Consider the following 25,174-nt stretch of genomic DNA (forward strand, 5'->3'; position numbering starts at 1 on the left):
CATTTAAAGACTATGCACTGTGTGCCAGGCTCTGTACTTGGTGATGAAAATAAGGGGAGACACCAGGAAGGGTGACGAGGAGACAAGTCGATCACATCAGGGGCTGGCTGGAGTAAGCACATAATAGAAATCCGAAAAGGAAAACTTGTTTTTTTTTTTTTTTTAAAGATTTTATTTATTTATTTGACAGAGAGAAATCACAAGTAGGCAGAGAGGCAGGCAGAGAGAGAGAAAGGGAAGCAGGCTCCCTGCTGAGCAGAGAGCCCGATGCGGGACTCGATCCCAGGACTCTGAGACCATGACCTGAGCCGAAAGCAGCGGCTTAACCCACTGAGCCACCCAGGGGCCCAAACTTGTTTTTTATTTGTTTTAAAACTACATGATACCAAAAAAAAATATATATATATATATATATATATCTATCTCACAGAAAAGTACAAAAATCTACCTACAGTCTCATCATCCTGAGAAAACCAAGTTAACTACGTGATGTAGCTTTTCAAACTTTGTATTTTTTTTTAAAGGTGGGCGCCCTCTACTGTTTTGCAAAAGGGACAGTTGAATTCTGACGGAAGAGGGCGTGCCGTCGGGCAAGGCTTTGCAGGCGCAGCTTCGAGGCTAGGATTTAAGGAAACGTACATCAACGGCGCCGATGATTGGGGAGGGGAAGGGCATGTTCTTCGTTTCCCAGACACGTAAGTCCAGCCTTAGAGAAAGACATGACTTTCTAGGCTCCGCGAAGAAAGGTAGGGGTCACGAAGCCCTGCAACAGCATTCCCCGCCGCCCCGAGGATACTGACGTAGGGAGCGCGGACGGGGGAGGTGCCCGACCTGTTGGGGCGTGGCCTTATGACGCGACGTCACGTCTCCCTGCCCGGTAGCCCATTGGCTCTCCATTACCGCCCTTTTCCGGGGCAGGGAGACTAGCCGCAGAGCCGGAAGCGAGGAAGCCCTCGGGCCTGAGGGGGTGGCGGTGTGGAAAACAGAGAACCTGGTGCCATTGGAGCTGGGCAGCTTCTGCATTTAGGCTTCAGCCCGCGTTGAACACCTCCAGGACTCCGGTGGCCTATGGAATAGCATCGCGAAGTACCCAGCGCAGACCGAAACAGCGCAGCCGCTGAGAGCCGCCGGAAGCTTCGCCCCTAGGCGGAGTTGAGAAGCCTGGCCGTGGAGCAAAGAACCCAGAGGGCCTGCCCGGGGGGCAGAGCCCGCGGCCATGGCCACGCCCCCAGAAGCTGGTCCCTCGGCTCTGCGCTTCGCCGCCGCCGCCAGCTGGCAAGTCGTGCGGGGACGTTGCGTGGAGCATTTCCCGCGAGTATTAGAGTTTCTGCGATCACTGCGCATTGCTGCCCCTGGTTTAGTTCGCTACCGCCACCACGAACGCCTGTGTATGGGTCTGAAGGCCAAGGTATTAGAGCTAGTAGGAGTTGGATGGGAAAGGGAAGGGATACGAGGGGACTTGCGGAGGTCTGACCGCTTGGGATTGGGACTCGTTGGAAAAGGGCACTTGTCCCGAAGTGGAGACTGTGAGTTTAGTACCCTTCACAGGTAGTGGTGGAGTTGATCCAGCAGGGCCGGCCGTGGGCCCAGGTTCTGAATGCCCTGCATCACCATTTCCCAGAGTCTGGACCTGTAGTGCGGGACCCCAAAGCGGTGAGTAATCTCTGGAACAAGCCCTATGCCCCAGTTAACACTGGGTGCCACAAAGTTGATTCTCCTTCTGGCCACTGGGTCTTAGTGACCCTAAATTGTCTCCTTTTCCTTACCTTCAACAGACAAAGCAGGATCTGAGGAAGGTCTTGGAGGCGCAGGAGACCTTTTGCCAAGAGGTGAAGCATCTAGCAGAGGCCCCAGTGGACTTGGTTTCCAGGGTGCAGGTGAGACTGGCTGGTTTGGAAGCTATAATGGGGCTAAAATTGCTCTAGTCCTCTTCTGACCTTCTTTTCTCCTCACTGCAGGAACTTGAACAAGAGTATGGGGAACCCTTTCTGGATGCCATGGAAAAGCTGTTCTTTGAATATTTGTGTCAGCTAGAGAAAGCCCTGCCTGCATTGCAGACACAGCAGGTTTTGTTGGGATAAGGTAAGGGCAGAGTGGGGGATGGCTTTATCAAGGACTGTGGTCTTCATGCCTCTCTCCCTCTGCCCACAGCTTCAGGATGTGGTCAGTTGGATGCAGCCTGGAGTTTCTATCGCTACTTCTTCTGTCTTGAGCCAGTATGCTGTGGACATGGGGTGGCCACTTCCAGGTATGAGGACCCTCTGGGAGAACTAGGAACTTGGGGATGGATTGTTCAGGCCTGAGACCTTTTGAGATGGGCTGTCAGAAGGGTTACATGGACCTGAGCTGTAAGAAACTAGACGGAGTTGTGTTTGTCTGTTCTGAGGAACTTCGTTTTCTTTTTCAGAGTGCTCCGTTAATGATTCGGTGAGCATGACAGAGCCCACGGAGCAGAATCCTCGGCAGTTAAAACTAGCACTTCACGATCCTTTGCCAGAAGCCAGTTCTAGCCCATACCTCCCTCAAGGACCAGCCTCCAGGAAGGACCCAGAACCTAAGGCTGGCCACCACTTCAATCTGGCGCCTCTAGGCCGGCGAAGAATTCAGTCCCGATGGGCATCCACTAAGGGAGGCCATAAGGAGCGCCCCACAGTCATGCTGTTCCCCTTTAGGAATCTGGGTTCACCACCCCACATAATATCTGAGCCTGAGAACAGGGAAGAACATGGGACAAACATGGCAGATCCAGCAGATGCTGTGGGCATGAGAGCAGCTTCCACTGGAAAGCCAAAGAGTCCACCCCAGCCGCTGGGGGGAAGGGCTTTGAAAGAGAACCCAGTTGAGGTGTTTGCTTCAGAGCAAGAAGAGTGAGTGGAACAGTTGCTTCTCCCTCCTAGCAGGACATTTTTTGGCCTGCTTTCCCCTCACCTTATCTTTTTTGCTTGCTCCCAATGCAGGAATTGCTTGGTTTGCCCCATGGACCCCCTGAGGCTGTCATTATCCCCTCCTAGGACCAGGAAGCCATGTAAGTATCCTGAGTCAGACTGGGCTAGACAGTTTCCTCTCTCGCTGAGTCTTGAGGGCCTGTTCACCTAGAAGGGTACTGTGATCTGTTTCGTTCCTGCAGTGTGTCCTCCATCTCTGTGCAGCTCTGTTATTACCATAGGGGACTTGGTTTTGGACTCTGATGAAGAAGAAAATGGCCAGAAGGAAGGAAGGGTGAGTAGGAAGGAACAGAAAGCTGGGGAAGGGGCTGAGCAGAATGAGACAGAAATCCACATGCTCCAGAATATGGAGGTCTCAGGGAATGAGATGATGATAGCATCTTCCTGCTCCCTTCTCTGCAGGAGTCTCTGGAAAACTATCAGAAGACAAAGTTTGACACCTTGATCCCCACCTTCTATGAGTATCTCCCCACTTCTGGCCCCAGTGCCATGTCTGTCCCTTCCCTGACAGTAGAGACAGGTCTGGACACTTAGGATAGGACTGGAATTCCCTCTGCTCTCCGCCTGAGGAAGGAGTTCCTCAGTTCTACACAATTTAGTGGGAATAAAGCAGAAGCCTGGGCTTGGGTGACCTGACTACCTTGCTAAAATTACTTTGTAATCCTTGTTAATTAAAATTTGGATTTGTTCAAACACTGTCTTGGTGTGAGGGAGGGAAATCAAGGCTTATGTCAAGTCAATGTAGGTAATTCCTTAGAACTGGCTTCACCAAGACTGGAGGAATCCCTTCGCCTTTTTACTTCCCCTGGAAAATGTTCATGTGTGCCAAGAAAGGTTGACAGTCTGGAAGGGAAGTTTCCCTTTGCTATGCTAAAAATATCTGTGTGTTCTGATGCCAGAATGTACTTCGTAAACTCTCATGCCATCGGGTTACCTGGAGGTGGTGGCACTGCAATGGAGATACTTCATGGAAAAAGTACTTCCTGTCCTTGGCTCAACTGGGTCAGTGCCAACTCCACTTCCACTTACCCTGGAACGGCACCCAGATGCCAGTCTTGTGCAGAAAGATCCAGAATCTCTTCAAAGTCCTTGGGATCTCTTTATTGAGATATTTAAAATATGGCAACACTTTTGGGCTTTTTAGGTATTCAGAGATCCTATTTAATGAAGCTCATTAATAAAACATGATTTCAAGAGCCTCCCTCTTCCAGACCAAGACCATTAAACACTTAGGTAGGAATCAGCATCTTTTCCTTTTAATAATTCTCAGGATGCTGGGTCCCCAGATTCACACTTGACTGTCTTACTTCATTTTCTCAGCTTGCCTGCCTTGCTTCCTCCCCAGTGAGTGCCCTGGGCATTCTGTGGGTATAGAGTACGGTATTACTGCGGGAGCCCTCAGGAGTGAGGCGACAGGAATTGACTGAGTAAGAAACAGCCACAGTGGCTGAGATGGGTGAGGAGCCCTCTTGAGAGGCCCTGTGCTCAGGGGCTAGTGCCATGAGAGGGCACAGCTGCTCAGGTCTAGCTCTCATCATTGAAGATTGGATTCACCTGTTGGGTGACCCGGATGAAGGTGGTTCTCCGGCTCAATTCCTTCAGTTTAGCTGCTCCCACGTAGGTGCATGTGGAGCGGAGGCCTCCAAGGATGTCTCGGACGGTATGTTCCACGTCCCCTTTAAAGGGGACCGCCACCGTCTTTCCCTCTGAGGCCCTTCGAGGAGGAAAAACCTTCTTACTCTTTCCTTTTGGAATCCTTAAGCCTAGTGATGGCTCTCCCCTGCTGTCTGGCATTGAGCCTCAATTCACCACTTTTCCTCCCAGAACCATGCATGCCTCTCCCAGCACCCAGCAGCTCTGCCACCACCCTACTTAGTCACACTTTCCAGGAACCCTCAGCTCCTGGCTCTCTTGCACCCACCTGTACTCAGCCACGCCCCCGGCATACTTCTTCATGGCCATTTCAGAACTCATCCCATAGAAGAGCTTGTACTTCCTGCCGTCCCTCTCGATGAGCTCACCGCCTGACTCACTGTGCCCCGCCAGCATGCCACCCAGCATCACAAAGTCAGCCCCTGCCCCTGCCAGCGTCAACAAGGTGGGGGAATGAATTAAATGTGGCCCACGTGCCCACCCTCAAGAGCAACTCACGCCAAATTCTCAGTCCTGACAATGAGTCTAACATCTTCCTGCTTTTGTTTCCCTAGCTGACCCACACCCACATAGGCCTGCTCTGCTCTGGCCTCTATGCCTTAGTGGGCCTGATTTCCTCAAGAATTTACAAAGAGCCTCTGGAGATTCCTTGCCTGGCTTCTGCTTTTTTTTTTTTTTTTTCCTCTCTTTCTGGTCTTCTCTTTTCATTGTGTGCAGCTAAACAAGACTCATTCCAAGTGTCCCAAGGGCAAAGGTCTCTAACTTTAGTCCAGTAGTACAGGGGATATTACAGATAGCTGTGGCCTACACTTGGGCAGTCGATACCAGAGTATTGACTCTGGTCGATTCCCTTGCTTCCTTGCCCCCAGTGACACCACAGCTTCAGGATCACTAGTTGATATTGTGAAGGAATGTGAATGGCTTTCTCAGCCTTTCCAAGCCTGATCCTTGACTCTCAGAGGTGACCTATCCTCTTCTACAGGACCCTCCCTGCTCTCCCAGCATCCTTACCGAAAGCCTTGGCCACATCCCCAGGACAGCTGCAGCCTCCATCCTGCAAAGTAAGGAGCACTGTGAAGAGAGAACACGGACTGCCCAAGCACTCTGAGCGATGTCCCCGCGGCCCACCTCCAAGCCGACAGGAACCCAGGAGTCCTGATCCACTGCTACCACAGTTTCCACACAGCAGGAAACACAGTGGTGTGGCAGCCTCCTCCCCTCCCCTGCCTGTGGCCCTTACTGAGATGATGTGGCCTTTGAGGCCATGAGCAGCGTCTGCACACTCCATCACGGCACTGAGCTGTGGATACCCCACTCCGGTTTTCTTGCGGGTGGTACACACGGAGCCTGAGAAGAATGTCACAGGAACAGTGAAGTGCTCCCGGGGCGTGTGCCACTGGAGCAGTAGCCCAAGGACCCCAGTAAAGCAGCTTACCTGGGCCAATTCCCACTTTGATGATGTCAGCCCCAGAGAGGATCAGCTCTTCCACCATCTCTCCTGTTACCACATTCCCTGCCTGAGGCACAAAACAGGGCACTCTTAGGGTCGGAAACCAGAGAGGAGGTGGTGTGCTCTCACACACAGCATGGCTGGACTGTGACCTTCTGGCATTAATACAAAGAAGGGTACCTAGGTTTCCTCTACTGGGCAAGGACTCTACTTCCCAAGCTGAGGTAAAGGGGTGAGTGGCCAGTATCACTGTTGCACTAGGATAAAGCTGGGGTCCAACTGGACCAAGGCCAGAGCATTACTTCTTCCCATCCTTTCCTAGAGACCCTAACATATCCTGTCCTTAAGCCATTACATCATACAGTTTCTGGCTTCAGAGAAAGGGGGAGATGCGATACTATAAGCTAAATGGCCACCTGCACGGCTGTATTTACTTCCGATGTACAGAAAGACCCCTTGATGCTGCAGAGAAAAAGCGGCCTTGTCATCAAATAAAAGCTTGTAAACAAAACGCTTTCCTGTGGCCCCTTTAATGTGATTCTAGCGCACCTCAGTGGGCAGATGAATATGTACCGTAGGTAGGCACGAGGCCTGGGTCAAGGGATAGAGCTAACTGCACTAACCAAACTAAACTTAAGCCTGGAACCATGGATTATTGCCCAGTGACGTGAGTCAGTGGGCTAGGAAAATCATAATGCAGCAGAGGAGAAATGAACTGACATAAAACAAAGTGGAGTGTCAGGAGAGTGGAAGGAAGAGGAACATACCAGCCACAGGCACTAGAAACGTACCATAATGGTGTGCTCGGGGAAGCGCTTCCGCACGTCCTTTACAAACTCAACAAAGTGTTCTGAGTAGCCGTTTGCCACGTCCAGGCATATATATTTCACCTGGGGAATAGCTTCCAGGATCTGTTCCAGCTGTTCAAAGTCCGAAGATCCTGTGCCTGAGCTTGCCGCCAAATGCTTGAGAGAGACAGGGCCAGTGGCATGTCACAGGTGACCCAGTGAGCAGCCAGTGGGGCTGGGAAGGGGAGGGTTGGTCCCCAGGAAGCCAGAAGAGATGCATGGAAAACTGGGATAAGGAAGGGATCAGGGGAGGACCAGCATTACCTCAAGACACTCGGGATTCTGGCTAGCAAACTCTTTCCACTGCTGGAGGCTGTAGTGTTTATGGATAGCTGTGAAGAGGGAGAACTGGGGAGAAGAAAAAGCCATCAAAAAGGAGAGAACTAGGGCGCCTGGGTGGCTCAGTGGGTTAAGCCGCTGCCTTCGGCTCAGGTCATGATCTCAGGGTCCTGGGATCGAGTCCCGCATCGGGCTCTCTGCCCAGCAGGGAGCCTGCTTCCCTCTCTCTCTCTCTGCCTGCCTCTCTGCCTACTTGTGATTTCTCTCTGTCAAATAAATAAATAAAATCTTTAAATTAAAAAAAAAAAAAAAAGAAAAAAAAAGGAGAGAACTATACTAGTGTCTCTTTTGCTAGAAACAGATCTTTTTAGTATTCTGAGGGAGAAAAAGGATGAAGCTTTGGAAAGCAACTTGAAAGAAACCACAGGTTGAGCTGGGATTTTAGTTTAACCATTTTTCTCCCTACAAATACCAGTAGGGCTTTACCATAAGCCAGTGCTTGCCCAATGCTCCAACAGGTCAGGTACAAAGTCACCTGGAGTGGATTTCACTTACCAGCACGTAAGGGCTTCTGACTTAAAAGGTGACAAAGACAAGCTGTTGGTGCAGTAGGACAAGCAGCAGACAAGAAAGATCCATGACGAGGTTGTACGGAGCCAGTGTCTGCCTGCACTGACTCGGCTCCTCCCCCAATGATAAACTAGTACTGAACTCACTTATTTTGGGGTATCTTCTGGTCTACTTACAAGCAATAATTCAGTGAGTCTAAATGCTCACAAAAGGTAAGCCCTCAGTGGAGGTAATAAGGTGCTACCCCATTCTTTCTCCATCTCCACTGGAATAAAGGACACATTTTTTGGAGACACAGACCAACCTAAAAAGTCCATTTCATTCCATCTATTTCAGTCAACCAAGTTCAAGGATACAGTGAACTCATCAGACTTGTATTCCCTAGGGTCAAAAAGTTGCAAAACAATACCCAATACTTTGAGAAAAAGGCATTCAGAGGCCACTGTAAATGCTGGTGCCTGTGCCTTATTATTTATATATTTATTTATTTAAAAGATTTTAAGTAATCTCTATCCCCAATGTGAGGCTTGAACTCACAACCCTGAGATAGAGTCATGTGCTCCACTGACTGAGCCAGCCAGGTGCCCCAGTGCTTAGGCTTTAAAGGTGCAGACATGCACATAGGCAAAAGAGCAGTTGACAGAGATAGCACAAATATTGCAAGTGACGGGCGCCTGGGTGGCTCAGTGGGTTAAGCCGCTGCCTTCGGCTCAGGTCATGATCTCGGGGTCCTGGGATCGAGTCCCGCATCGGGCTCTCTGCTCAGCGGGGAGCCTGCTTCCTCCTCTCTCTCTGCCTGCCTCTCTGCCTACTTGTGATCTCTCTCTGTCAAATAAATAAATAAAATCTTTAAAAAAAAAAATATTGCAAGTGACAAGAAATCCAAGGAAGTCATGTATCAGCAGTAAGGAAGTGGTATTGCTATACTCACTCATCAACACCACCTAGCTAAAGCTGGTATTGAGTTCTACTTCCTCAACAACACTCTACCATCAATGTGTTGATACACAAAGAAAAATCACTCCATGAGGTCAGTAGATCTTGGAGATGTACTGGCATAGTGGGACATGATAGGCACATCTAATTACATACCATGTTAGAGATCTAGAAAAAGATGAGTGTATCCAACCTTATTATTACTGTGAAACTTGGCCCTATCTCTAGAATCTGATTTCTTCAGCACCCATCAGTAGTACTGAAAAGCCAATCTCAACACAAAGTATTAAGACAGTCTCCACAAGGGCCACATATTTCAGCGCGTTTGTTAATGCTGAAGTCAGATTCACTATTCCTCAACTCTGCTGGGCAGAGCAGGTAGACCATGGACAAGAAGAAGATTCCTAAGCAGTTGGTAAACGGCAACAGCAATAAAATACTAAAACCATATAACTATCAAACTCAGAGAAATGACAAAAGACATTCCACAGAGACTTACGGCGATTGAAAATAGAGAAAGGGAGATGAAGTCCTTAAGGCTAACAGAGCCACAAGCAGCAGCAGAATCCATCAACCAGGGCTACATGGATTAACCAGAAGAATGCGTATGTTTTTTGAGTGCCCAGAGTAACTATCTACCTTCTCAGCTATAAGTATAGAGGAAGGTAATATTACGGATGGGAGCAGCATCTTCTGTTTTCAAAGTGAACAATAACCTGCATAAGAAAAACATTCCATTTTGGGCACATCCCAGAAATTCCCAGAAACCTAGGACTTAAAGAAGAGGATGATTAAAAAAATAAAAAAGGGTAGCAGACATGAAAGAAAATCAATAAGCTACTTTTCCAGGATCTTCTAGCTAGGAATTTTTGAATGCTCACGCTATATTTAGTTTCTGGACTAAAACAGTAGGTATTTAGTGTCGTGACCAATGGCATAATGGGAGGGATGAATGTGATTTGGAGGGGATGACCTGGGAGGTGGAAGAGTTGGCAAGGTGTATAAACTGCTGGATGGGAGAAAAGGAAGTTATGTTTATATATCAGAAAAATGGGGTAAAACTTAGCTTTGAATCTTACTAATTCAGATGTGCCTTTGAACTTATCAGATAAGGGCATTAGTATTGGAGAAAATGGATTAAATAGTAAATTGGAACATCCTGACTGTTACCTGCCACACAGCTGATGGGGGGGCAGTTTGCAAATTATGTCTGCAGTCAGTTCACACAACTGATCACCAGTAGGAAAACCTGCATAAAGGAAGTCCTACCTTACAGAGAACCTTGGCCATCTCAAAGGTGCCCACAGTATCCATATTGGCAGCAATGATGGGGATCCCAGTGTACATCTGCTTTGAGTTCCGAAACGAAAAGGATCTTGTGAGATCGACCTGAGATATGAACAGGAACATGCATTTCATTCATCAAATTAAAGAGTATTGTATGAGGACAAGACCAGAAATCTGTCTCCGTCCTGGCCCACCAGGAGCTAGGAAAGCAGGCTCACCTCACTTCGAGACTTAAGGGTACTGCGTTTGGGCCTCAACAAAACATCTTTGAAGTCCAGTTTGATGTCACTGTCGATGTGAGGCATGGCGGGGACCCTGGGGTAGCAACAAATCCGAGAACTGGAAGGTAGGAAAAGTCAGGTGGAGAGATCTGAACCAATTTCCCGGTGGGCCTAAATGCCCTGTTAGAGCTTACGGCTGTGCCTATCTCTCTCTCCGCTTAAATTATGGAAGGTCAGGCATTGGCTGAGGCATGGTCCCTGAAGACTGTCACCTCTGATCTGTCCCATGGTTGCAATTACTCTACGTATCTCCATCCCAGGTACTATTTAATGGGGAGAAGAACTGCAATGGAGTCGTGAAGGACCCCCAAAATGTGCATTCCTTACCCCCACTGCTCTTCCTTCTCCCACCCTTGCAAAGAGCAACTTGGGGTAAGAGGCTGATTTGGGGGTGAGTAGGAATGGGGGATATTCCCACAACTAGTTTCCGGAATAGGGGTACTCACTTCCTGTCGCCGTGGCTCAGGTGGCAGTTGACCACAGTACCCCTTGCTTAGCAACTAGCCTCGTGCAGCCCCGCTGAGCCTTGTGGGCCACACCAACAGGTTCCGCCAACTGCGGGGGGGGGGCGAGGAGAAACAGGGAAATCCCAGTTTCAGCCGCGGTCTTGCGAGGCCTTCTGGGTAACAGGGTTCACACACGGAGATTGCCGTTGGATCCGAGGGGCGGAAGCCTACGACTCCCAGGGTGGAACGCGCGGGGTTCTCCCCTGGCATGATGGGAGAAGTAGTTCGTTCCGACCCCGCTTCGCAAGCCCCGGCTTACCAGAAACTCTAAGAATCGCGGAGGCGTCATCTCTGCTGTAACTAAACCTCCGCCTTCTTTTTATTTACGACGCCACCAAAACGAAACGCGGGAGCATTCCTGAGCCTTTCGGGAACCTGGTGGAAAGGGGAGGGGGGAAGGGAGGGGTGGAGCCAGGCAGTGACCCGGAAGCAGAAGTGACTCCCGCAAGCAGATTGCTGGGGAGCGGCAGCGGCGACCGCAGCGGTAGAAGCAGCAAAGTATCTGTGTGCAGCTCCAAACTGGGAAGAAGATGCTAATTAAAGTGAAGGTGGGAACACCTCCAGCCTTGCCAAGATGCTGTGGTACTGGGCTGGCCGCTGTGCCTTGCGGGAGAAGCGGGGAAGGAAAACCACGCCTTTCCCGAGCCTGGAGGGTGCTGACAGCCTCAGGGCTCCGCGCGAGGGGTGATGGGAAGTAGGGCCCCCGCACCCCCACCCCAAGGGGGCATTGAGGGCTGGGGATTGGCCCGGCCTGACGACCCCGGGGCTTCTGCGGGTGTTGCTCTCTCTGCCAGGACTGTGCCATGACCCAGAAGGAGGTCGCCTTTGTCCGGGGTCTAGGTGTACTCGAACCCCCGCGGTCATAGAGAAGGCAAAGGGATTCTTGGAATAAACTGTAATCTCCATTCTGCATTACCCTCCTTACCTGCTTTTCCCAGCCCCTAATGCAGCTGCTTCCAAGCAAGCACAGCACAAAAACGTTAGCCTGGGGAACCGGGGGCCTCTCAGGAGCTAGACTGTAAGCCTTTGCTGGTTGTCGCCAATGTGCGGTATCTCAGCCGGCCTTCAGGAACCAAAGCTGGGAGTGTGTCTGTCAGCGCCTGCCTTTCTGAGCCGGGCCTCCTGGACCAGCCTCACTTCCTTGGCTGAGGCAGGTTAGTTGTCCGTGCCTGGTTCTTGGTACTAGCAACGTTTCCTTCATCTCCATCTCCCGTGGTTCATCCCAGTTTCCAACCCTCATTAGTCCTATCTGCTGTTGCTTCTTTCCTACCTTCGGACAGGGAGACAGAGACTAAAAATTGACGCAGTGCAACATCCGTTTGGTCCTTTTACTGCTGAGTAGTCTGCTGTTATTTCATCAGTGGGTTTACCGTGCTTAGCAGCCATTCTTCACCTCTTCAGTCTTTCCAAACCACTTCCTAGCTGAGGTTTGAGGCCAAAGAGTGTGTTAAAAATCATGGGTCTTCAAACTTTTGAGTAGTGACTAAAAGAGGCACTAATGTAAAATCAATTGAATGGGTCACAAGCAACAACAAAAGAAAGAAAGTAGAAATATCGGTATTTTTTCATAAAATTTTTGTTTTCACTTTATATGTATTAAACACATGTATGTGTTATTAGTACATATGTATTTCTTGGTGTGAATCTTGGTATATTCACACCAAGATGTCTGAGAAACTCTGGAATGCTTTTGGATATGGAGTCTCACATCCTCTTAGTCAAAAAAAAAGGTTTTTACTGTACTTGTGTTCAGGATTTTGTAAACTTACTGTTTTAAAAAAAGATTTTACTTGAGAGAGAGAGCACAAGCACAAGCAGGGGTAGGGGCAGAGGGAGAAGCAGGCTTCTTGTGGAGCAGGGGCTCCTTGTGGACTTGGGGCTCCATCCCGGGACCCTGACATCATGGCCTAACCCAAAGGCAGATGCTTAACTGACTGAGCCATCCAGGTGTGCTGGGTTTTGTGAACTTAAAAAAACAAACAACAAAAAAAAACCCCTCACTCTACGCTAAAAAAATTTTACCTCGTGTCCCATAAAAACGAAAACGAAAACTTACCATGTGTGATATGCTCTGGTATTTCTAGTTCTGTTCTAAGTCAATTTCATAACCCACTGATGGGTTGAGACCTGCAGTTTAAAAAAATAACTGTGTTGGGGTGCCTGGGTGGCTCAGTCCTTAAGTGACTGCCTTCCGCTTGGGTGGTAATCCCAAGGTGCTTGGATCGAGCCCCGCATCAGGCTTCCTGGTCGGCGGGAAGCCTGCTTCTGCCTCTCCCACTCCTCTTGCTCGTGTTCCTTCTCTCACTGTTTCTCTCTCTGTCAAATAAATAAATAAAATCTTAAAAAATAAATAAAAATAAAAATAAATTTAAAAATACTGTGTTGTGGTTGGGCTTCTCAATTTGAAAGTGCTAAGAATCACCTGGGGATCTTGTTATGCAGATTGTAATTCCGTGAGTCTGGGATAAGACCTGAGATTCTGAATTTCTAACATGCTCCTAGGTGATGCTTATGCTGCTTGTCTGGGGACTACACTGACTAGCAAGGTTCTAGATTTTGTCTTTTTGAATCCATTTTCGTTCGGTATTTCTCTAAATTTGTCAGTCTCCTTTACTGAAACAATTTCCTTTGTGCCTCCGCATACAGGTTTCTATGTCCTTCATCTTTTCCTCTTTTGTAGGTTGCATTGTTTTATCATGCTAAATACATGGGAAAGCAATTAGTTAGTGCTTCTGTTACTATACAAATGATAGGTTTTATTATCAGGGTTTGTTTGTGAATTCTTCAGCTGTAATCTCCATGTAGCTGACTTTTTCCATATCTTTCTGCAGTCCTGTACAACAAAATCTCCTGATTTAAATCTTCTTTTGATGCCTTATTTTTGTCTTTCTAAAATTAAATACATCATTTTCTGCGTTAGGCCATCTTCCCAGTATTCATCTCATATCAATCTACCTGGTATCTGGAACCCAGTTCTTTAGAGTCATTGTTCACTTTTGAACCTGATTTTTCCTTTGATAACTTCTTTTTTGCTTGACTTTCTTTCCATTCCCATTACCCTTTTTCTGGTGTAGGGTCTCATTCACTGATATCTTTATTTCTCTATAATACCTCCAAACAGTTTTTCCTACCGTGTACCCCCCTAACATTTAGAGTCTAAGCTTGAAGTGTCTAAGCTTGAGACATGGCATACAAAAAATCAAAGCTTACATAGTGTTCTTTAAATTTCTTTTTCATCATAGTACTCCCTGACCCCACATCCAGCATCAAGATCTAGAACATTTTCATCCCCATCCTGTGAAAATTACCTAAGTTAGTTTTGCTTGTTTTCAAATTTCATATAAATGGAGTTACAGAATATATAATTTTGTGTCTGGTTTCTTTCACACAGAATTGTGTTTATTGTCGTCTGTGTAGTTCCTTATTACTGTGTATATATTGGATGACTGTATCACAATTTGTTGGTTCATTCTCCTATTGATGGACGTTTGGGTTGTTACCAGTTTCTGGCTATTTTGAAGAAGGCTTCTATGAACACTTAAAGAAATCTTTTTTTTTTTTTTTTTTTTTTTTTAGATTTTATTTATTTGAGAGAGAGAATGAGCAGAGAGAGTGGCAGAGATAGAGAGAAGCAGGCTCCCTGCTGAGCAGGGAGCCCAGAATGGGCTCGATCCCAGGACCCTGAGATCATGACCTGAGCCAAAGGCAGACACTTAACCAACTGAGGCACCCAGGCGCCCTATACAAGTCTTTTTTGTAGATATAGGTTTCCATTTCCTTTCAATAAATACCTATTAATGGAATTACTGGGTCATGTGGTAAATATATGTAAGTATAAAAGAAACTGCCAAACAGTTTTGTAAGGGGTTGTGCCATTTTATATTCCCACTTGCAATGAATAAGCATTCCAGCTGCTCTGTACCCTAGTTAACTCGTAGTTATATCCATCATTTTTATTTTAGCTATTATACTGGGTGTGAAATGTTAATTTAATTCAAGTTTAAATTGATTGATTCTCACCCACCATAGCACTTTGTCATCATACCTTGTGTTTGGATAGTAATATTCCATATGGCATTTCCCTTTATATTGGTTTGTTCTATTAATTGTATGTCTCATTGTTCCTTGGTTGTAAATCCTTAGTTGAAAAGATTTTTTACAAGGGCTGGAACACTTAATTTCTTTTATATCCCTCTGGTAGCTAAAGCAGTATGTTCAGCTTAGGTTCATCATTGACTTGCTAAATAGCATTGAATGTATTCCCAGGTCACAATGACCAGATTTGGGGGAAGAAACACAGTATCAAGAATATCTTTTAAATAATTATGGACACTTTCAAACATATTTAGCAGGGGAGGGAAGGATATAATGCACCTTATATCCAGCTTCAAAACCCATCATCTCATGGCCAGTCTTTTTTTTTTTTTTTTTCCTCATGGCCAATCTTAATTATATTCACCAACTCTCCTTACCTGATGTTTTAAGAAGCAAATACCAAATAGGATAGCATATGTTATTTGTATGTATTTCAGTATCTGTAAAAAAGGGTTCTTATTTTTCTTTCTTTTTTAAAGATTTTATTTGTTTATTTGACAGACAGAGATCACAAGTAGACAGAGAGAGAGGCAGGCAGAGTGGGGGGGGGAGCAGGCTCCCTGCCGAGCAGAGAGCCCAATGTGGGACTCGATCCCAGGACCCTGAGATCATGACCTGAGCCGAAGGCAGCGGCTTAACCCACTGAGCCACCCAGGCGCCCCAAGGGTTCTTATTTTTCTAATGTAAGAATAATTATCATACCTAAAAAATTAACAGTGATTTCTCATTATCATCAAATGTATCCCATCCTCTCATTTGTTTTGTACAGTTTGAATGTGAGTCCAGCTAAGAGCTATATGTTGAAGGTGGTTGATAGGGATTCTAAGTGTCTTTCAAAAATCTATACTTCCCCCTTGGGATGCCTGGGTGGCTCAGTGGGTTAAAGCCTCTACCTTTGGCTCAGGTCATGATTCCCAGGGTCCTGGGATCGAGCCCCGCATCAGGCTCTCTGCTCCTCAGGGAGCCTGCTTCCTCCTCCTCTCTGCCTACTTGTGATCTCTGTCTGTCAAATAAATAAATAAAGTCTTTGAAAAAACAAAAAACTATACTTCGCCCTTTTCTCCCTCTTCGTGTTGAATAAAGTAGGTTGTTTGTGTGATGGAGTCTCCCGGTTTGGATTTTGCTGACTTTTTCCCCGTGTTGACTTTTTTGTTTTGGGGTTTTTTAAAAAAATATTTATTTATTTATTTTAGAGCACTTGCAAGTGGTGGGAATGGCAGAGGGAAAGAGAGCAATCTCAGGCAGACTCCCTGCTAAGCAGGGAGCCTATGTTGGGCTCAATCTCATGACCCAGAGAACCAGACCTGAGCCGAAATGGGGAGTCAGAAGCTCAATGGACCAAGCCACCCAAGAGCTGCTCCCCATGTTGACTTTTAATATATTCCCCTTTCCTCAGTATTTCCTGTCGATTGGTAGTAAGATCTAGAGGCTTGAATAGTCTTTTGTGTGTTTTTTTGTAAGAATAATACATAGGTGATGGTATGGCATGTAATTCTGTCAGCTTGTTTTGCTTTTTTTTTTTTTTTAAATTCATTGCCTCTATCTTTTGTTTCATTGGAGGCTATAAAACAGGGATATTTAATTTTATTGTTGCTTCGTATATTAGCTGGAATGCTTGAACAGTAACTATTAGCCACATGGGCTTTGAGCACTTGACATGTGGCTAGTGAGACTGAGGAATTAGAAGTTAATCATTACCTATGTTATTTGTATTTGATTTTATGTATATATATGTATATGTATACATATATGTATTTTTTTAAGTTTTTATATATTTATTTGACAGAGACACAGTGAGAGAGGGAACATAAGCAGGGGGAGTGGGAGAGGAAGAAGCAGGCTCCTTGGCTGTGCAGGGAGCCTGATGTGCGGCTTGATCCCAGGAGCCTGGGATCATGACCCAAGCCAGAGACAGATGCCCAATGACTGAGCCACCTAGGCAGCCCTAATTTTACTTATCTTAAATATAAAGCCTGAGACTTTATTCAGTCAGTGGAAAACTTTTAAGTATGCTTGGAATAAGTTAGGTATGTAAATCTACTTTTTTTTTTTTTTGTAAATCTACTTTTTTAACTGTAAATTATGAAATTTAAATACAGATCAAGTATTTCAGATGAAAATTTACCATCTGAATTGAGATGTGCTCTAAGTATGAAACAGGACTTTGAACATTTAGTTAGAACAAAAGAATGTAAAATATATTACTTTTTATATTGATTATACATTGAATTGATAATATTTTAACATATTGGGTTTAAGAATGTTAAAATTAATTTCACCTTTAAAAAATGTGATTGCTGGTATATTTTAAATTGTGTATGTAGTTTGCATTATGTTTATATCTCTGTTGGACACTGCTGCTTTACAGAATCATTTCCTTATACTCCCATCAAGAACATTGTTTTACAAATAATGTTTTTCTCATTACAGTGTATCCATGGTATTAAAAAAAATGAAAAATACAGAAATGCACAAATGATATAATTAAAAGCATCCATAATTTCACAACTCAAGATAAAAACATTCATGAATATATCCTTCCAAACTTTTTTGAAAGCCTATAAATAATACAGTATGTGTTTTGTGTGTGTGTGTTCTAACTAAAACTGGAATTGTACCCTTATTCCACACATTCTTTGAGGACTGTAGTTTTTCCTCTGTGTTTGTGGCATAATTTAACCCCCAGTTGTTTGTTATTTAGATTATTTGTAATTTTTCAGTACCAAAAGACTATAATGACCATTGTCATAGATATTTTTTAACATAGTCATGATTATCTTCCCAGAAGTGTTGTTACTGGGACACCACTTTGCCAGATTGTTCTCTGGATATTCATAGACTTCTACCGTCCAAGAGTTTAAAATTTTACAAATCACTATTTTTTGTTTTTAATGTCATTATGTCCAAGCATCTTACCCTTGGGAGAACAGTCCTCTTAGGGTTTTGTTTTGTTTTGTTTTGTTTTGTTTTGAAGATATTATTTATTTGAGAGAGAGAGAGATCATGAGCAGGAGGAGGGGCAGAGGGAGAAGCAGCAGCAGACTCCCCGCTGAGCAGGGAGCCCAATGGAAGCAGAGCTCAATCCCAGGACCCTGGGACCTGAGCCAAGGCAGACATTTAACCATCTGAGCCACCGAGGAGCCCCTCTTAGTGTCCTTTTTACTCTTTAAAATCTTTTCTAAACCAGAATGGATATTTGTTTATTAGTATTTATGTGATGGAGTATACTTTTACTAGAAATTTTAATAGTGCAGATAAAGAGAGAGTTCCCCTTGATAAACCCTCCCCTCAGTCAGTCCTACTCTTTTCAAAGATAATTACTGTTAATCCTTCCGTGTGTGTGTGTGTGTGTGTGTGTATCTACATATGGAAAATGATACCTAATTGTACATTCTTTAGATCTTTCCATGTTAGTGTATAAACTGCTGTGTAATAAATATATCATCCTGTGGATGTAACCATAATTCAATAGTTTCCTTATTAATAGGCATTAATAGGCACTCTTCCTAGTGTTTTATAGTAAAACTATGCTATTTAGTAATCATGTTCCTCTTAGGATATGTACTCAAGTTTCAAGTTTTTCCTTCTTTCTAGTTAATCTAGAAGTAGATTATCTGCTGGGAGAATCTTTGCATTTATAGTATTAAGAGCAATAAAGTGAAATAATTTATGGATGACACAGAATTGCAAACTTTTCATTTTGTTAGGAAAGGGCTTTAAAAAAAACCCCACCATATATTGTTTCTATTATTTCATAAAAGGACATTTAAAAAAAATTTTTATTTGGGGCGCCTGGGTGGCTCTGTTGATAAGTGTCTGCCTTTGGCTCAGGTCATGATCCCAGGGTCCTGGGATCGAGCCCCATGTCGGGCTCCCTGCTCGGCAGGAAGCCTGCTTGTCTCTCTCCCACTCCCACTGCTTCTGTTCCTGCTTTGCTTTCTCTTTCTCTGCCAAATAAATAAACATAATCTTAAAACATAAGTAAATAATTAAAAAATAAAACCATTTTTATTTCTTAATTTTTAAAAGGTTTTAATTATTTGTTTTAAGGAGAGAGAATTTCAAGCAGACAGCTGAGTGCAGAGCCTGACTTGGGCCTCAACCTCATGATCCTGAGAGCATGACCTGAGCTGAAATCAGGAGTCAGAAGTTTAACTGACTGAGCCACCCAGGCACCCCTAAATATGTTTCTTAGCTTTATGAAAATCTTACTGTTGTCATTATTTTTCCCATTTTACCATAAATTTTCATACACACCAGCTTGGATTAGGGTAGAATCTTGAGAAGCACTGTTGTAATTTATTCTTTTGCGCCCAAACAGGTAAATCTAAAGGAGTTACTCTTGCATTTTTAAAAATTTTTTTAATTTTATAAACAATTAAAATTAAACTCTCTATAAAAAAATTTATAAAATTCTCTATTAAACTCTCTATAAAAAAATTTTAATAAACATTTAATGTACTATTAGCTCCAGGGGTACAGGTCTGTGAATCGTCAGGCTTACACACTTCACAGCACTCACCATAGCACACACCCTTCCCAATGTCCATAACTCAACCACCCTCTCGTGAACCCCCTGACCCCCGGCCACCCTCAGTTTGTTTTGTGACATTAAGAGTCTCTTATTTCTCTTGCATTTTTAAAAATATTCTTAGTACTGAATTGATTTTCATGGTTGAGAAATTAGGTCCTAAGTACTGTCATCATGTTGGGTATGTGAATCCTGTAAGTAGAAACCATGTTACTTTGTGAACCTATCACAGGAGCATCCATCAGGTCCCAATACCAGACCATTGAGAATCAGGCAGTACTGAGTACAGAGCTTTTCTTTTTAGAGGCTTAGGGTCTGGGGTCAGAGAGTCTGTGTTTGGGTCCACACTCTCCCTTTGACTTCATCAGCATGCTTTTTAACCTATCCAAGCCCCATTTTCCTCTTCTATAAAATGGTGATGGTAATAGTATAATATCTCATGAATACTTAGAAGCATTAAAGGTATTGATGCTTAGTGAAGTTTCTGACTGTCAGAAAGTGTTCGTTAAATGCTGGTTATGATCATGACATACTCATTGGTGTATTTGGCCCTTTCACAAATACTCATTGACTGCTTATATGTCAAACTGTGCTTTGTGCTTAGATTAGGAAGATGAATTTCTGCCTTTTAGGAGGTTGGAGTGTAAATTAGAGAGTTTAACACTTAAGTAACTAGCAAGAGGTATTAAAGTGTGCTGGGGAACCAGTCATCAATTTTCAAGAGTCCTTGAACATTTGGGAAAGAGTAGGGAAGGGTATGGCAAGAAGGGAAGCAGGAGACTCAAAGAAATGCCCTTAAGTCAGATTGCGCTTGGTGTGTTTGTGGTCTGGATTACTGTAGACTGATGCAGATAGAGCTTTAAGAGCAAGGATGAATGGGAGATTAGATTAGATGAAGCGCAACATGTGTAAATGTACAATCAGTGTAATTATTGTATGTATTATCAGCAGCCCTTAGCCTATGGAAGAAGTCAAGAAGATTAGAGCTGCACTTTAGTACTTAGAAATCTGGAGAAAGAGGAGAATAGAATGTTGAATTTTAGTGTTACTTAACAAGCTGGGGAAACCTTAGTGGCTTAGTCAGTTAAGCGTCTGACTTAGGCTCAAGTCATGATCTTAGGGTCCTGAGATCAAGCCCTGCATCGGGTTCCCCGCTCAACGGGGAGTCTGCTTGTCCCTCTATCTGCCCCACCCCCTGCTCGTGTGTGCTCACTCTCTCAAATAAATAAAATCTTTTTTCTTTTCTTTTTTTTTTTTTTAAAGCTGGTCAGAGGTGTTCTCTGGTGTCCTTGAGAATTCTTTGAATTATATGAATGTTAGTTTCTAGCTTTGATACAGGAAACCAGGGCATCCTGATTGAAAGGCATGCTTTCCTTAGGACATCTCTGTTGCAGTCTCTCCAAAGGAATGACACTATTCTCATGGTTTCTGATGGGATAGGGTAGAAGATCGGGGATAATATAACCTGTAGGATTAAGAGGGTCAAGTGGCTCATAGCATCTTGCCCTATCAAAGCTGTGTACAGCCTTAAAGTGTTTGATAAATACAGGTTGGGTCAAAGCCCTCTGATTCTTCAAAGCAGCTTTGTTGAGAATGAGCTGCTCTTGGAAGTTGTAGATCCCCAGAGACCAGGACAGGGAGCTTTACCTAGAAGACAAATTGTATATTAGGCTGCAGGACTCATGAAACCCTTTCCTGTTTCAGACGCTGACCGGAAAGGAGATTGAAATTGACATTGAACCTACAGACAAGGTAATGTATGGCCAGTACTTAATGCCTGTCTCCCTATATGCACATTCGTTTGGATATGCTGATGAACTTCGTCCTTTTTGCTTTCATGCTGTCTGCATAGCTCTTGTTCTTTCCGCTTCCATGGTTCTACCCCTTAGCAGTCCCTGACTACTTGTACCCTTAAAGGTGGAGCGAATCAAGGAGCGTGTGGAGGAGAAAGAGGGAATCCCCCCACAGCAGCAGCGGCTCATCTACAGTGGAAAACAGATGTGAGTTTGACATGGATACTCACGAGGTGTAACAATCTTACGTGAGGTTGAGGGAGCAAATACTGGTGGAGGATCCTCAGATCCTTTGGTGATTTGGTGAAGCCTGTGAATTCCTTCTCAGAATAAGATTTTTGCAGACATAAAATGCATAGATTTACAAAAGAAACTATATTGAGATACAGTTCTCAAAATATTAAAAACATTTGTGATATAATATATATGGTTTATTAATATGTTAAGATCTAATGGGTTTAATTACCATTAATTTTTACCTATTGTCAAAATACTTGCAAACAGTTGTAACATGGTATGAAAATATCCAATTTCTTTTCTTAACCAGTTATGCATGTCGCTAATACCACTTTGGATTTTTTGCTTGTGTTCAAAATTAAATAAAGCAGTCAAAATAATCAAATTTTGGTTAAGGGTTAGTAAAAATAAAGATGTAATTTTTTTCTCATCTGAGCTCATAGATCAGGAAAAAGACTTAAGAAACCCAGTGTATGAATCCTGTTCTAGATGGTGTTTCTAAGTGCGCCCCCCCCCACTTTTTTTTGCCTTCTTTTCTTGCAGGAATGATGAGAAGACAGCAGCTGATTACAAGATCCTAGGTGGTTCAGTCCTCCATCTGGTGTTGGCTCTGAGAGGAGGAGGTGATCTCAGGCAGTGATGGACCCTCCCTCCATTTTACCTCCTCACCCTGTCTCTCGAAATGAGACATCATATATCCTCTCACTCTGTGGGACACCAGAGCCACTGCCCCTTCTCCTGGATGCCCAGTCTTGTTTGGTGGGAGACCGTGAGGACCCCAGGATGCAGGGTTCTTGGCCCAAAGGGCCCTTGCTGGCTATTGGGTTTTTGTTTGCAGTCCTGTGTGCTTCCCTCTCTTATGGCCATGTCCCTAGTTGTCAATAAAATATTTCCTGACCTCCTGGAATCTTTCTTGTATTGCACAAATGTGACTGAAATTGAAATGGACCCAGTACACACTCATTTATACCTCTGAAGAAGTAGGGCAATGGGAGGGAATGTGCCTTTGGGGTGGGGGATTATGAGACTCTAGGAAAGTCTACTCTGCGTGGCGTGGAGCCAGTTCTTACCAGCTCAGGAGATCTAATAATTGGCATCTCTTCCCAACCGCATAAGTGATTTCATGCTGGTAGCTTTTCTTCTTTCTTTCTTTCTTTTCTCTTTTTTTTTTTTTAAGATTTTATTTATTTGACAGAGAGAGATCACAAGTAGACAGAGAGGCAGGCAGAGAGAGAGAGGGAAGCAGGCTCCCTGCTGAGCAGAGAGCCCGATGCCGGGCTCCATCCCAGAACCCTGAGATCATGACCCGAGCGGAAGGCAGCAGCTTAACCCACCTAGCCACCCAGGTGCCCTTCATGCTGGTAGCTTTAAATTGGCCTCAAGTGGCAAATCAGTCCCTCCCCCAAAAGTGGTTGTTACACTCTAACCAGTATACTACTGATGTGGGTGGCAGAAATAAGGACAGAAGGTGGCAGAAATAAGAATTCTCTGCTGTTGTAGCCCTGCCGGACGTTTGGGCCTAGTTCAAGAAAGACCTTAAGGGCTTGACTGACACTACATTGTGGCTAAAATGTTGCACGGGGCTCTGGGTTCTGTATTTACAGAGAGAAGCAGATTTGGAGAAAGGCTGTGTGGGGAGTGTGACAAGCCATGGGTCACTTACGTCTCAACTGATTAGATAAAATGAGAGAGAGAGGTGCCAGACGAAAGGGCTCCCTTCTCTGGCTTCTCTAGTGTAGCCGACTCCGGCCAGGCTGGGCGGAGCGGAGGAGCAAGGGAAGAAGGTGCCTTGTAGCGGCTGGACTGCCGCGGTGCCCCCACCCCAGCTGTAGCGTGGGCACTTTACTGCAGTCCTCCCCGCCGCACCATCAGAAGGCGCTCTTGCGCAGTCTCCAGCCGACAGCCCGGCCCGGCGCGGCGACGCTGTAGTTGCGGTTTCTGTAAGGCTGGCGGAGCTGCTCCCTGAGCCGCCGCGAAGATAAAGCTCGCCTAGCCTCGGGGCGCGCAGCCTGCTGGAGCCCACCATGGAGCGGCTCCCGAAGCTGGCGGTCTTCGATCTGGGTGAGGGGACGGGACTGGGGAGGTTCGCAGGCCGCTCTCTTCCAAACCCCGGCGGCGGCCCCCTAGGCGCGCGCGCTCGGAGCCTGAGCTCTCCGTGCGTCCTCCCGCAGATTACACGCTCTGGCCGTTCTGGGTGGACACGCACGTAGACCCTCCGTTCCACAGGAGCAGGTGAGGCGGCGCTGGGGAGGCCGGCGCCGGGCTGGGCCCCAGGCCGCAGCTGAGCGTGCTCTCACCCCGCAGCGACGGGGCCGTCCGGGATCGGCGGGGCCAGGCGGTCCGACTGTACCCAGAGGTGCCCGACGTCCTGCGACGGTTGCAGGACCTTGGCGTGCCTGTGGCGGCCGCTTCACGGTAAGGAGAGCGAAGAGAAAACTCTGCCGGTCTCCTGCTGAGGAACGCAGGCGGGAGACGGCTCGCGGCACCCCTGTGCTAGAAAACCTTCGGCCGTGCGGATTTGCATTCATTTGCATTGCTTTGTAATTGTACCCTCTCCCGTGCTTTTAATAAACATTGGCTCAGCGCCGCCTGTGTCAGACGGGAAGGCTAGAGAGTTGAATGAGGACCTAGGATGCCTACCTGTCCAGGAAAAATAGCAAGTTGACTTCTCCCTTGTTAAATATAACTTGGCTTGCCGCTCTGGCTCCCCGGATCCCATCTATGGCACCCTACTGCAGGACCGGGGAGATCGAAGGGGCCAAGCAGCTTCTGGAGCTCTTTGACCTTGACAGATACTTTGTTCATCGGGAAATCTATCCCGGCAGCAAGGTCACCCACTTTGAAAGGTAGGTGGAGATGAGGGTGGCAGGAGGGAACCCAGAGAGGCTGAAGGAGCTAAGAAGCCAGCGGGGTCCTACCCTGTCCCTCCTTGCACAGGTTGCAGCAGAAGACTGGAGTGGTTTTCTCCCAGATGATCTTTTTTGATGATGAGAAGCGGAATATCATAGACGTCAGCAAACTGGGTACTGAGGGGTGAGATTAGCGATTTGGGGAACGAGGAGAAAGGGTTCCAATGAGGGGTTAGGTAGGTGTGTGTGGGATGGGTAGTTTGCGTGACAGTATTTGGGTGACATCCAAAAAAGATGAGAGGAAAAACAGGCTTGATGAAATGTGGCTTCTTTTCTTCCTAGGAGTTACCTGCATTCTTGTCCAGAATGGAATGTGTCTTCAAACCCTAACTGAAGGACTAGAGACATTTGCAAAGGCCCAAGCTGGACCCTGAGGTCCAGTCCTGCGGCTGAGCCTCACTGGAGGCATAAAACGGAAAGGACATCGGGAAAGCATTTCCAGATGTATTTGTAAATTATTAAAGTATGTTTGTGTGTGATAGAAGAGATCTTCCAGCTTGTTTCTGTTTGCCTAGCGGAGTAGCCGGCCTCGGCTATGCGGAGGGGCCAAGAAGCGGAGGGCGTGGCGTTAGACTTCATCAGGTTGAGCCGGAGAAATCTATGGCGCTCCCGACTGTGCCCGCCTTGTGCTCGCCGCATCCGCATCCCGCTTGCTGAGCGCTGTCAAGGGCCTGGAGAACTCTTCCACTGACGCCAAGCAGTGTGGTGCACGACCCTGCACAGCCGCAGGAAAACAAATACTGTATTTTGGGGTGGGGGTGCGGCGGCCTTTTTAATAGCCCCAAGCAAAGCGGCGGCTTTAAGTGGCCCTAAAGGGGTGTGGGGAGGAGCGCCTCTGTGGCTCGGGTCACGTG

The 25,174-nt window shown here is 45.9% G+C and overlaps 4 protein-coding genes across 12 annotated transcripts; 3 read left to right on the plus strand and 1 right to left on the minus strand.

The window, feature by feature from the left end:
• Window positions 1-577: 577 nt before the first annotated feature.
• TINF2 (TERF1 interacting nuclear factor 2) lies at window positions 578-6,559 on the plus strand. 6 transcript variants are annotated; one of them, XM_044231851.1, is made up of 9 exons: window positions 578-1,408; window positions 1,549-1,653; window positions 1,776-1,877; window positions 1,959-2,066; window positions 2,152-2,248; window positions 2,408-2,867; window positions 2,958-3,025; window positions 3,128-3,219; window positions 5,581-6,559. In XM_044231851.1, the coding sequence occupies exons 1-9, from the start codon at window positions 1,217-1,219 to the stop codon at window positions 5,704-5,706; spliced, it is 1,350 nt and encodes a 449-aa protein (XP_044087786.1). In that variant the 5' UTR covers window positions 578-1,216; the 3' UTR covers window positions 5,707-6,559. The 6 variants fall into 6 exon arrangements, with proteins under 6 accessions (XP_044087786.1, XP_044087784.1, XP_044087785.1 ...); XM_044231849.1 differs by lacking the exon at window positions 5,581-6,559 and adding an exon at window positions 3,845-4,128; XM_044231850.1 differs by lacking the exon at window positions 5,581-6,559 and adding an exon at window positions 3,348-3,638.
• Window positions 4,025-11,093, minus strand: GMPR2 (guanosine monophosphate reductase 2). Of its 4 annotated transcripts, XM_044231856.1 has the most exons (11): window positions 11,015-11,093; window positions 10,696-10,804; window positions 10,187-10,307; window positions 9,951-10,070; window positions 7,161-7,244; window positions 6,840-7,013; window positions 6,034-6,115; window positions 5,839-5,945; window positions 5,610-5,652; window positions 4,867-5,026; window positions 4,025-4,659 (listed from the first exon to the last, which is right to left on the minus strand). In XM_044231856.1, the coding sequence occupies exons 3-11, from the start codon at window positions 10,271-10,273 to the stop codon at window positions 4,470-4,472; spliced, it is 1,047 nt and encodes a 348-aa protein (XP_044087791.1). In that variant the 5' UTR covers window positions 10,274-10,307; window positions 10,696-10,804; window positions 11,015-11,093; the 3' UTR covers window positions 4,025-4,469. The 4 variants fall into 4 exon arrangements, with proteins under 4 accessions (XP_044087791.1, XP_044087792.1, XP_044087790.1 ...); XM_044231857.1 differs by lacking the exon at window positions 11,015-11,093 and having other exon boundaries at window positions 10,187-10,283; window positions 10,696-10,881; XM_044231855.1 differs by lacking the exon at window positions 11,015-11,093 and having other exon boundaries at window positions 10,696-10,880.
• An 80-nt stretch (window positions 11,094-11,173) lies between these two features.
• NEDD8 (NEDD8 ubiquitin like modifier) lies at window positions 11,174-22,318 on the plus strand. Its single transcript, XM_044231861.1, has 4 exons — window positions 11,174-11,303; window positions 21,086-21,133; window positions 21,299-21,381; window positions 21,955-22,318. The coding sequence occupies exons 1-4, from the start codon at window positions 11,286-11,288 to the stop codon at window positions 22,049-22,051; spliced, it is 246 nt and encodes an 81-aa protein (XP_044087796.1). The 5' UTR covers window positions 11,174-11,285; the 3' UTR covers window positions 22,052-22,318.
• Window positions 22,319-23,279: 961 nt separating this feature from the next.
• On the plus strand, window positions 23,280-24,804 carry LOC122894267 (magnesium-dependent phosphatase 1). Its single transcript, XM_044231860.1, has 6 exons — window positions 23,280-23,472; window positions 23,583-23,643; window positions 23,716-23,826; window positions 24,150-24,257; window positions 24,349-24,434; window positions 24,603-24,804. The coding sequence occupies exons 1-6, from the start codon at window positions 23,436-23,438 to the stop codon at window positions 24,692-24,694; spliced, it is 495 nt and encodes a 164-aa protein (XP_044087795.1). The 5' UTR covers window positions 23,280-23,435; the 3' UTR covers window positions 24,695-24,804.
• The last annotated feature ends 370 nt before the right edge of the window (window positions 24,805-25,174 follow it).

This window comes from Neovison vison, chromosome 13 (genome assembly GCF_020171115.1).
Source record: "Neovison vison isolate M4711 chromosome 13, ASM_NN_V1, whole genome shotgun sequence".
Lineage (NCBI taxonomy): Eukaryota > Metazoa > Chordata > Mammalia > Carnivora > Mustelidae > Neogale > Neogale vison.

Coding starts and splice junctions, on each gene's coding strand:
- TINF2 (XM_044231849.1), top strand. CDS start 1,217: ATGGCCACGCCCCCAGAAGCTGGTCCCTCGGCTCTGCGCTTCGCCGCC. Junction 2,067..2,151: donor CTGCATTGCAGACACAGCAG/GTTTTGTTGGGA, acceptor CTCTGCCCACAG/CTTCAGGATGTGGTCAGTTG. Junction 3,220..3,844: donor ATGGCCAGAAGGAAGGAAGG/GTGAGTAGGAAG, acceptor TTCTGATGCCAG/AATGTACTTCGTAAACTCTC.
- GMPR2 (XM_044231856.1), bottom strand. CDS start 10,273: ATGCCTCACATCGACAGTGACATCAAACTGGACTTCAAAGATGTTTTG. Junction 6,116..6,839: donor TCCCCGAGCACACCATTATG/GTACGTTTCTAG, acceptor TTTGTGCCTCAG/GCAGGGAATGTGGTAACAGG. Junction 5,653..5,838: donor TCAAAGGCCACATCATCTCA/GTAAGGGCCACA, acceptor CTTACTTTGCAG/GATGGAGGCTGCAGCTGTCC.
- NEDD8 (XM_044231861.1), top strand. Junction 21,134..21,298: donor ACATTGAACCTACAGACAAG/GTAATGTATGGC, acceptor GTACCCTTAAAG/GTGGAGCGAATCAAGGAGCG. Junction 21,382..21,954: donor ATCTACAGTGGAAAACAGAT/GTGAGTTTGACA, acceptor CTTTTCTTGCAG/GAATGATGAGAAGACAGCAG.
- LOC122894267 (XM_044231860.1), top strand. CDS start 23,436: ATGGAGCGGCTCCCGAAGCTGGCGGTCTTCGATCTGG. Junction 23,473..23,582: donor GCTGGCGGTCTTCGATCTGG/GTGAGGGGACGG, acceptor GTCCTCCCGCAG/ATTACACGCTCTGGCCGTTC. Junction 24,258..24,348: donor AAGGTCACCCACTTTGAAAG/GTAGGTGGAGAT, acceptor CTCCTTGCACAG/GTTGCAGCAGAAGACTGGAG.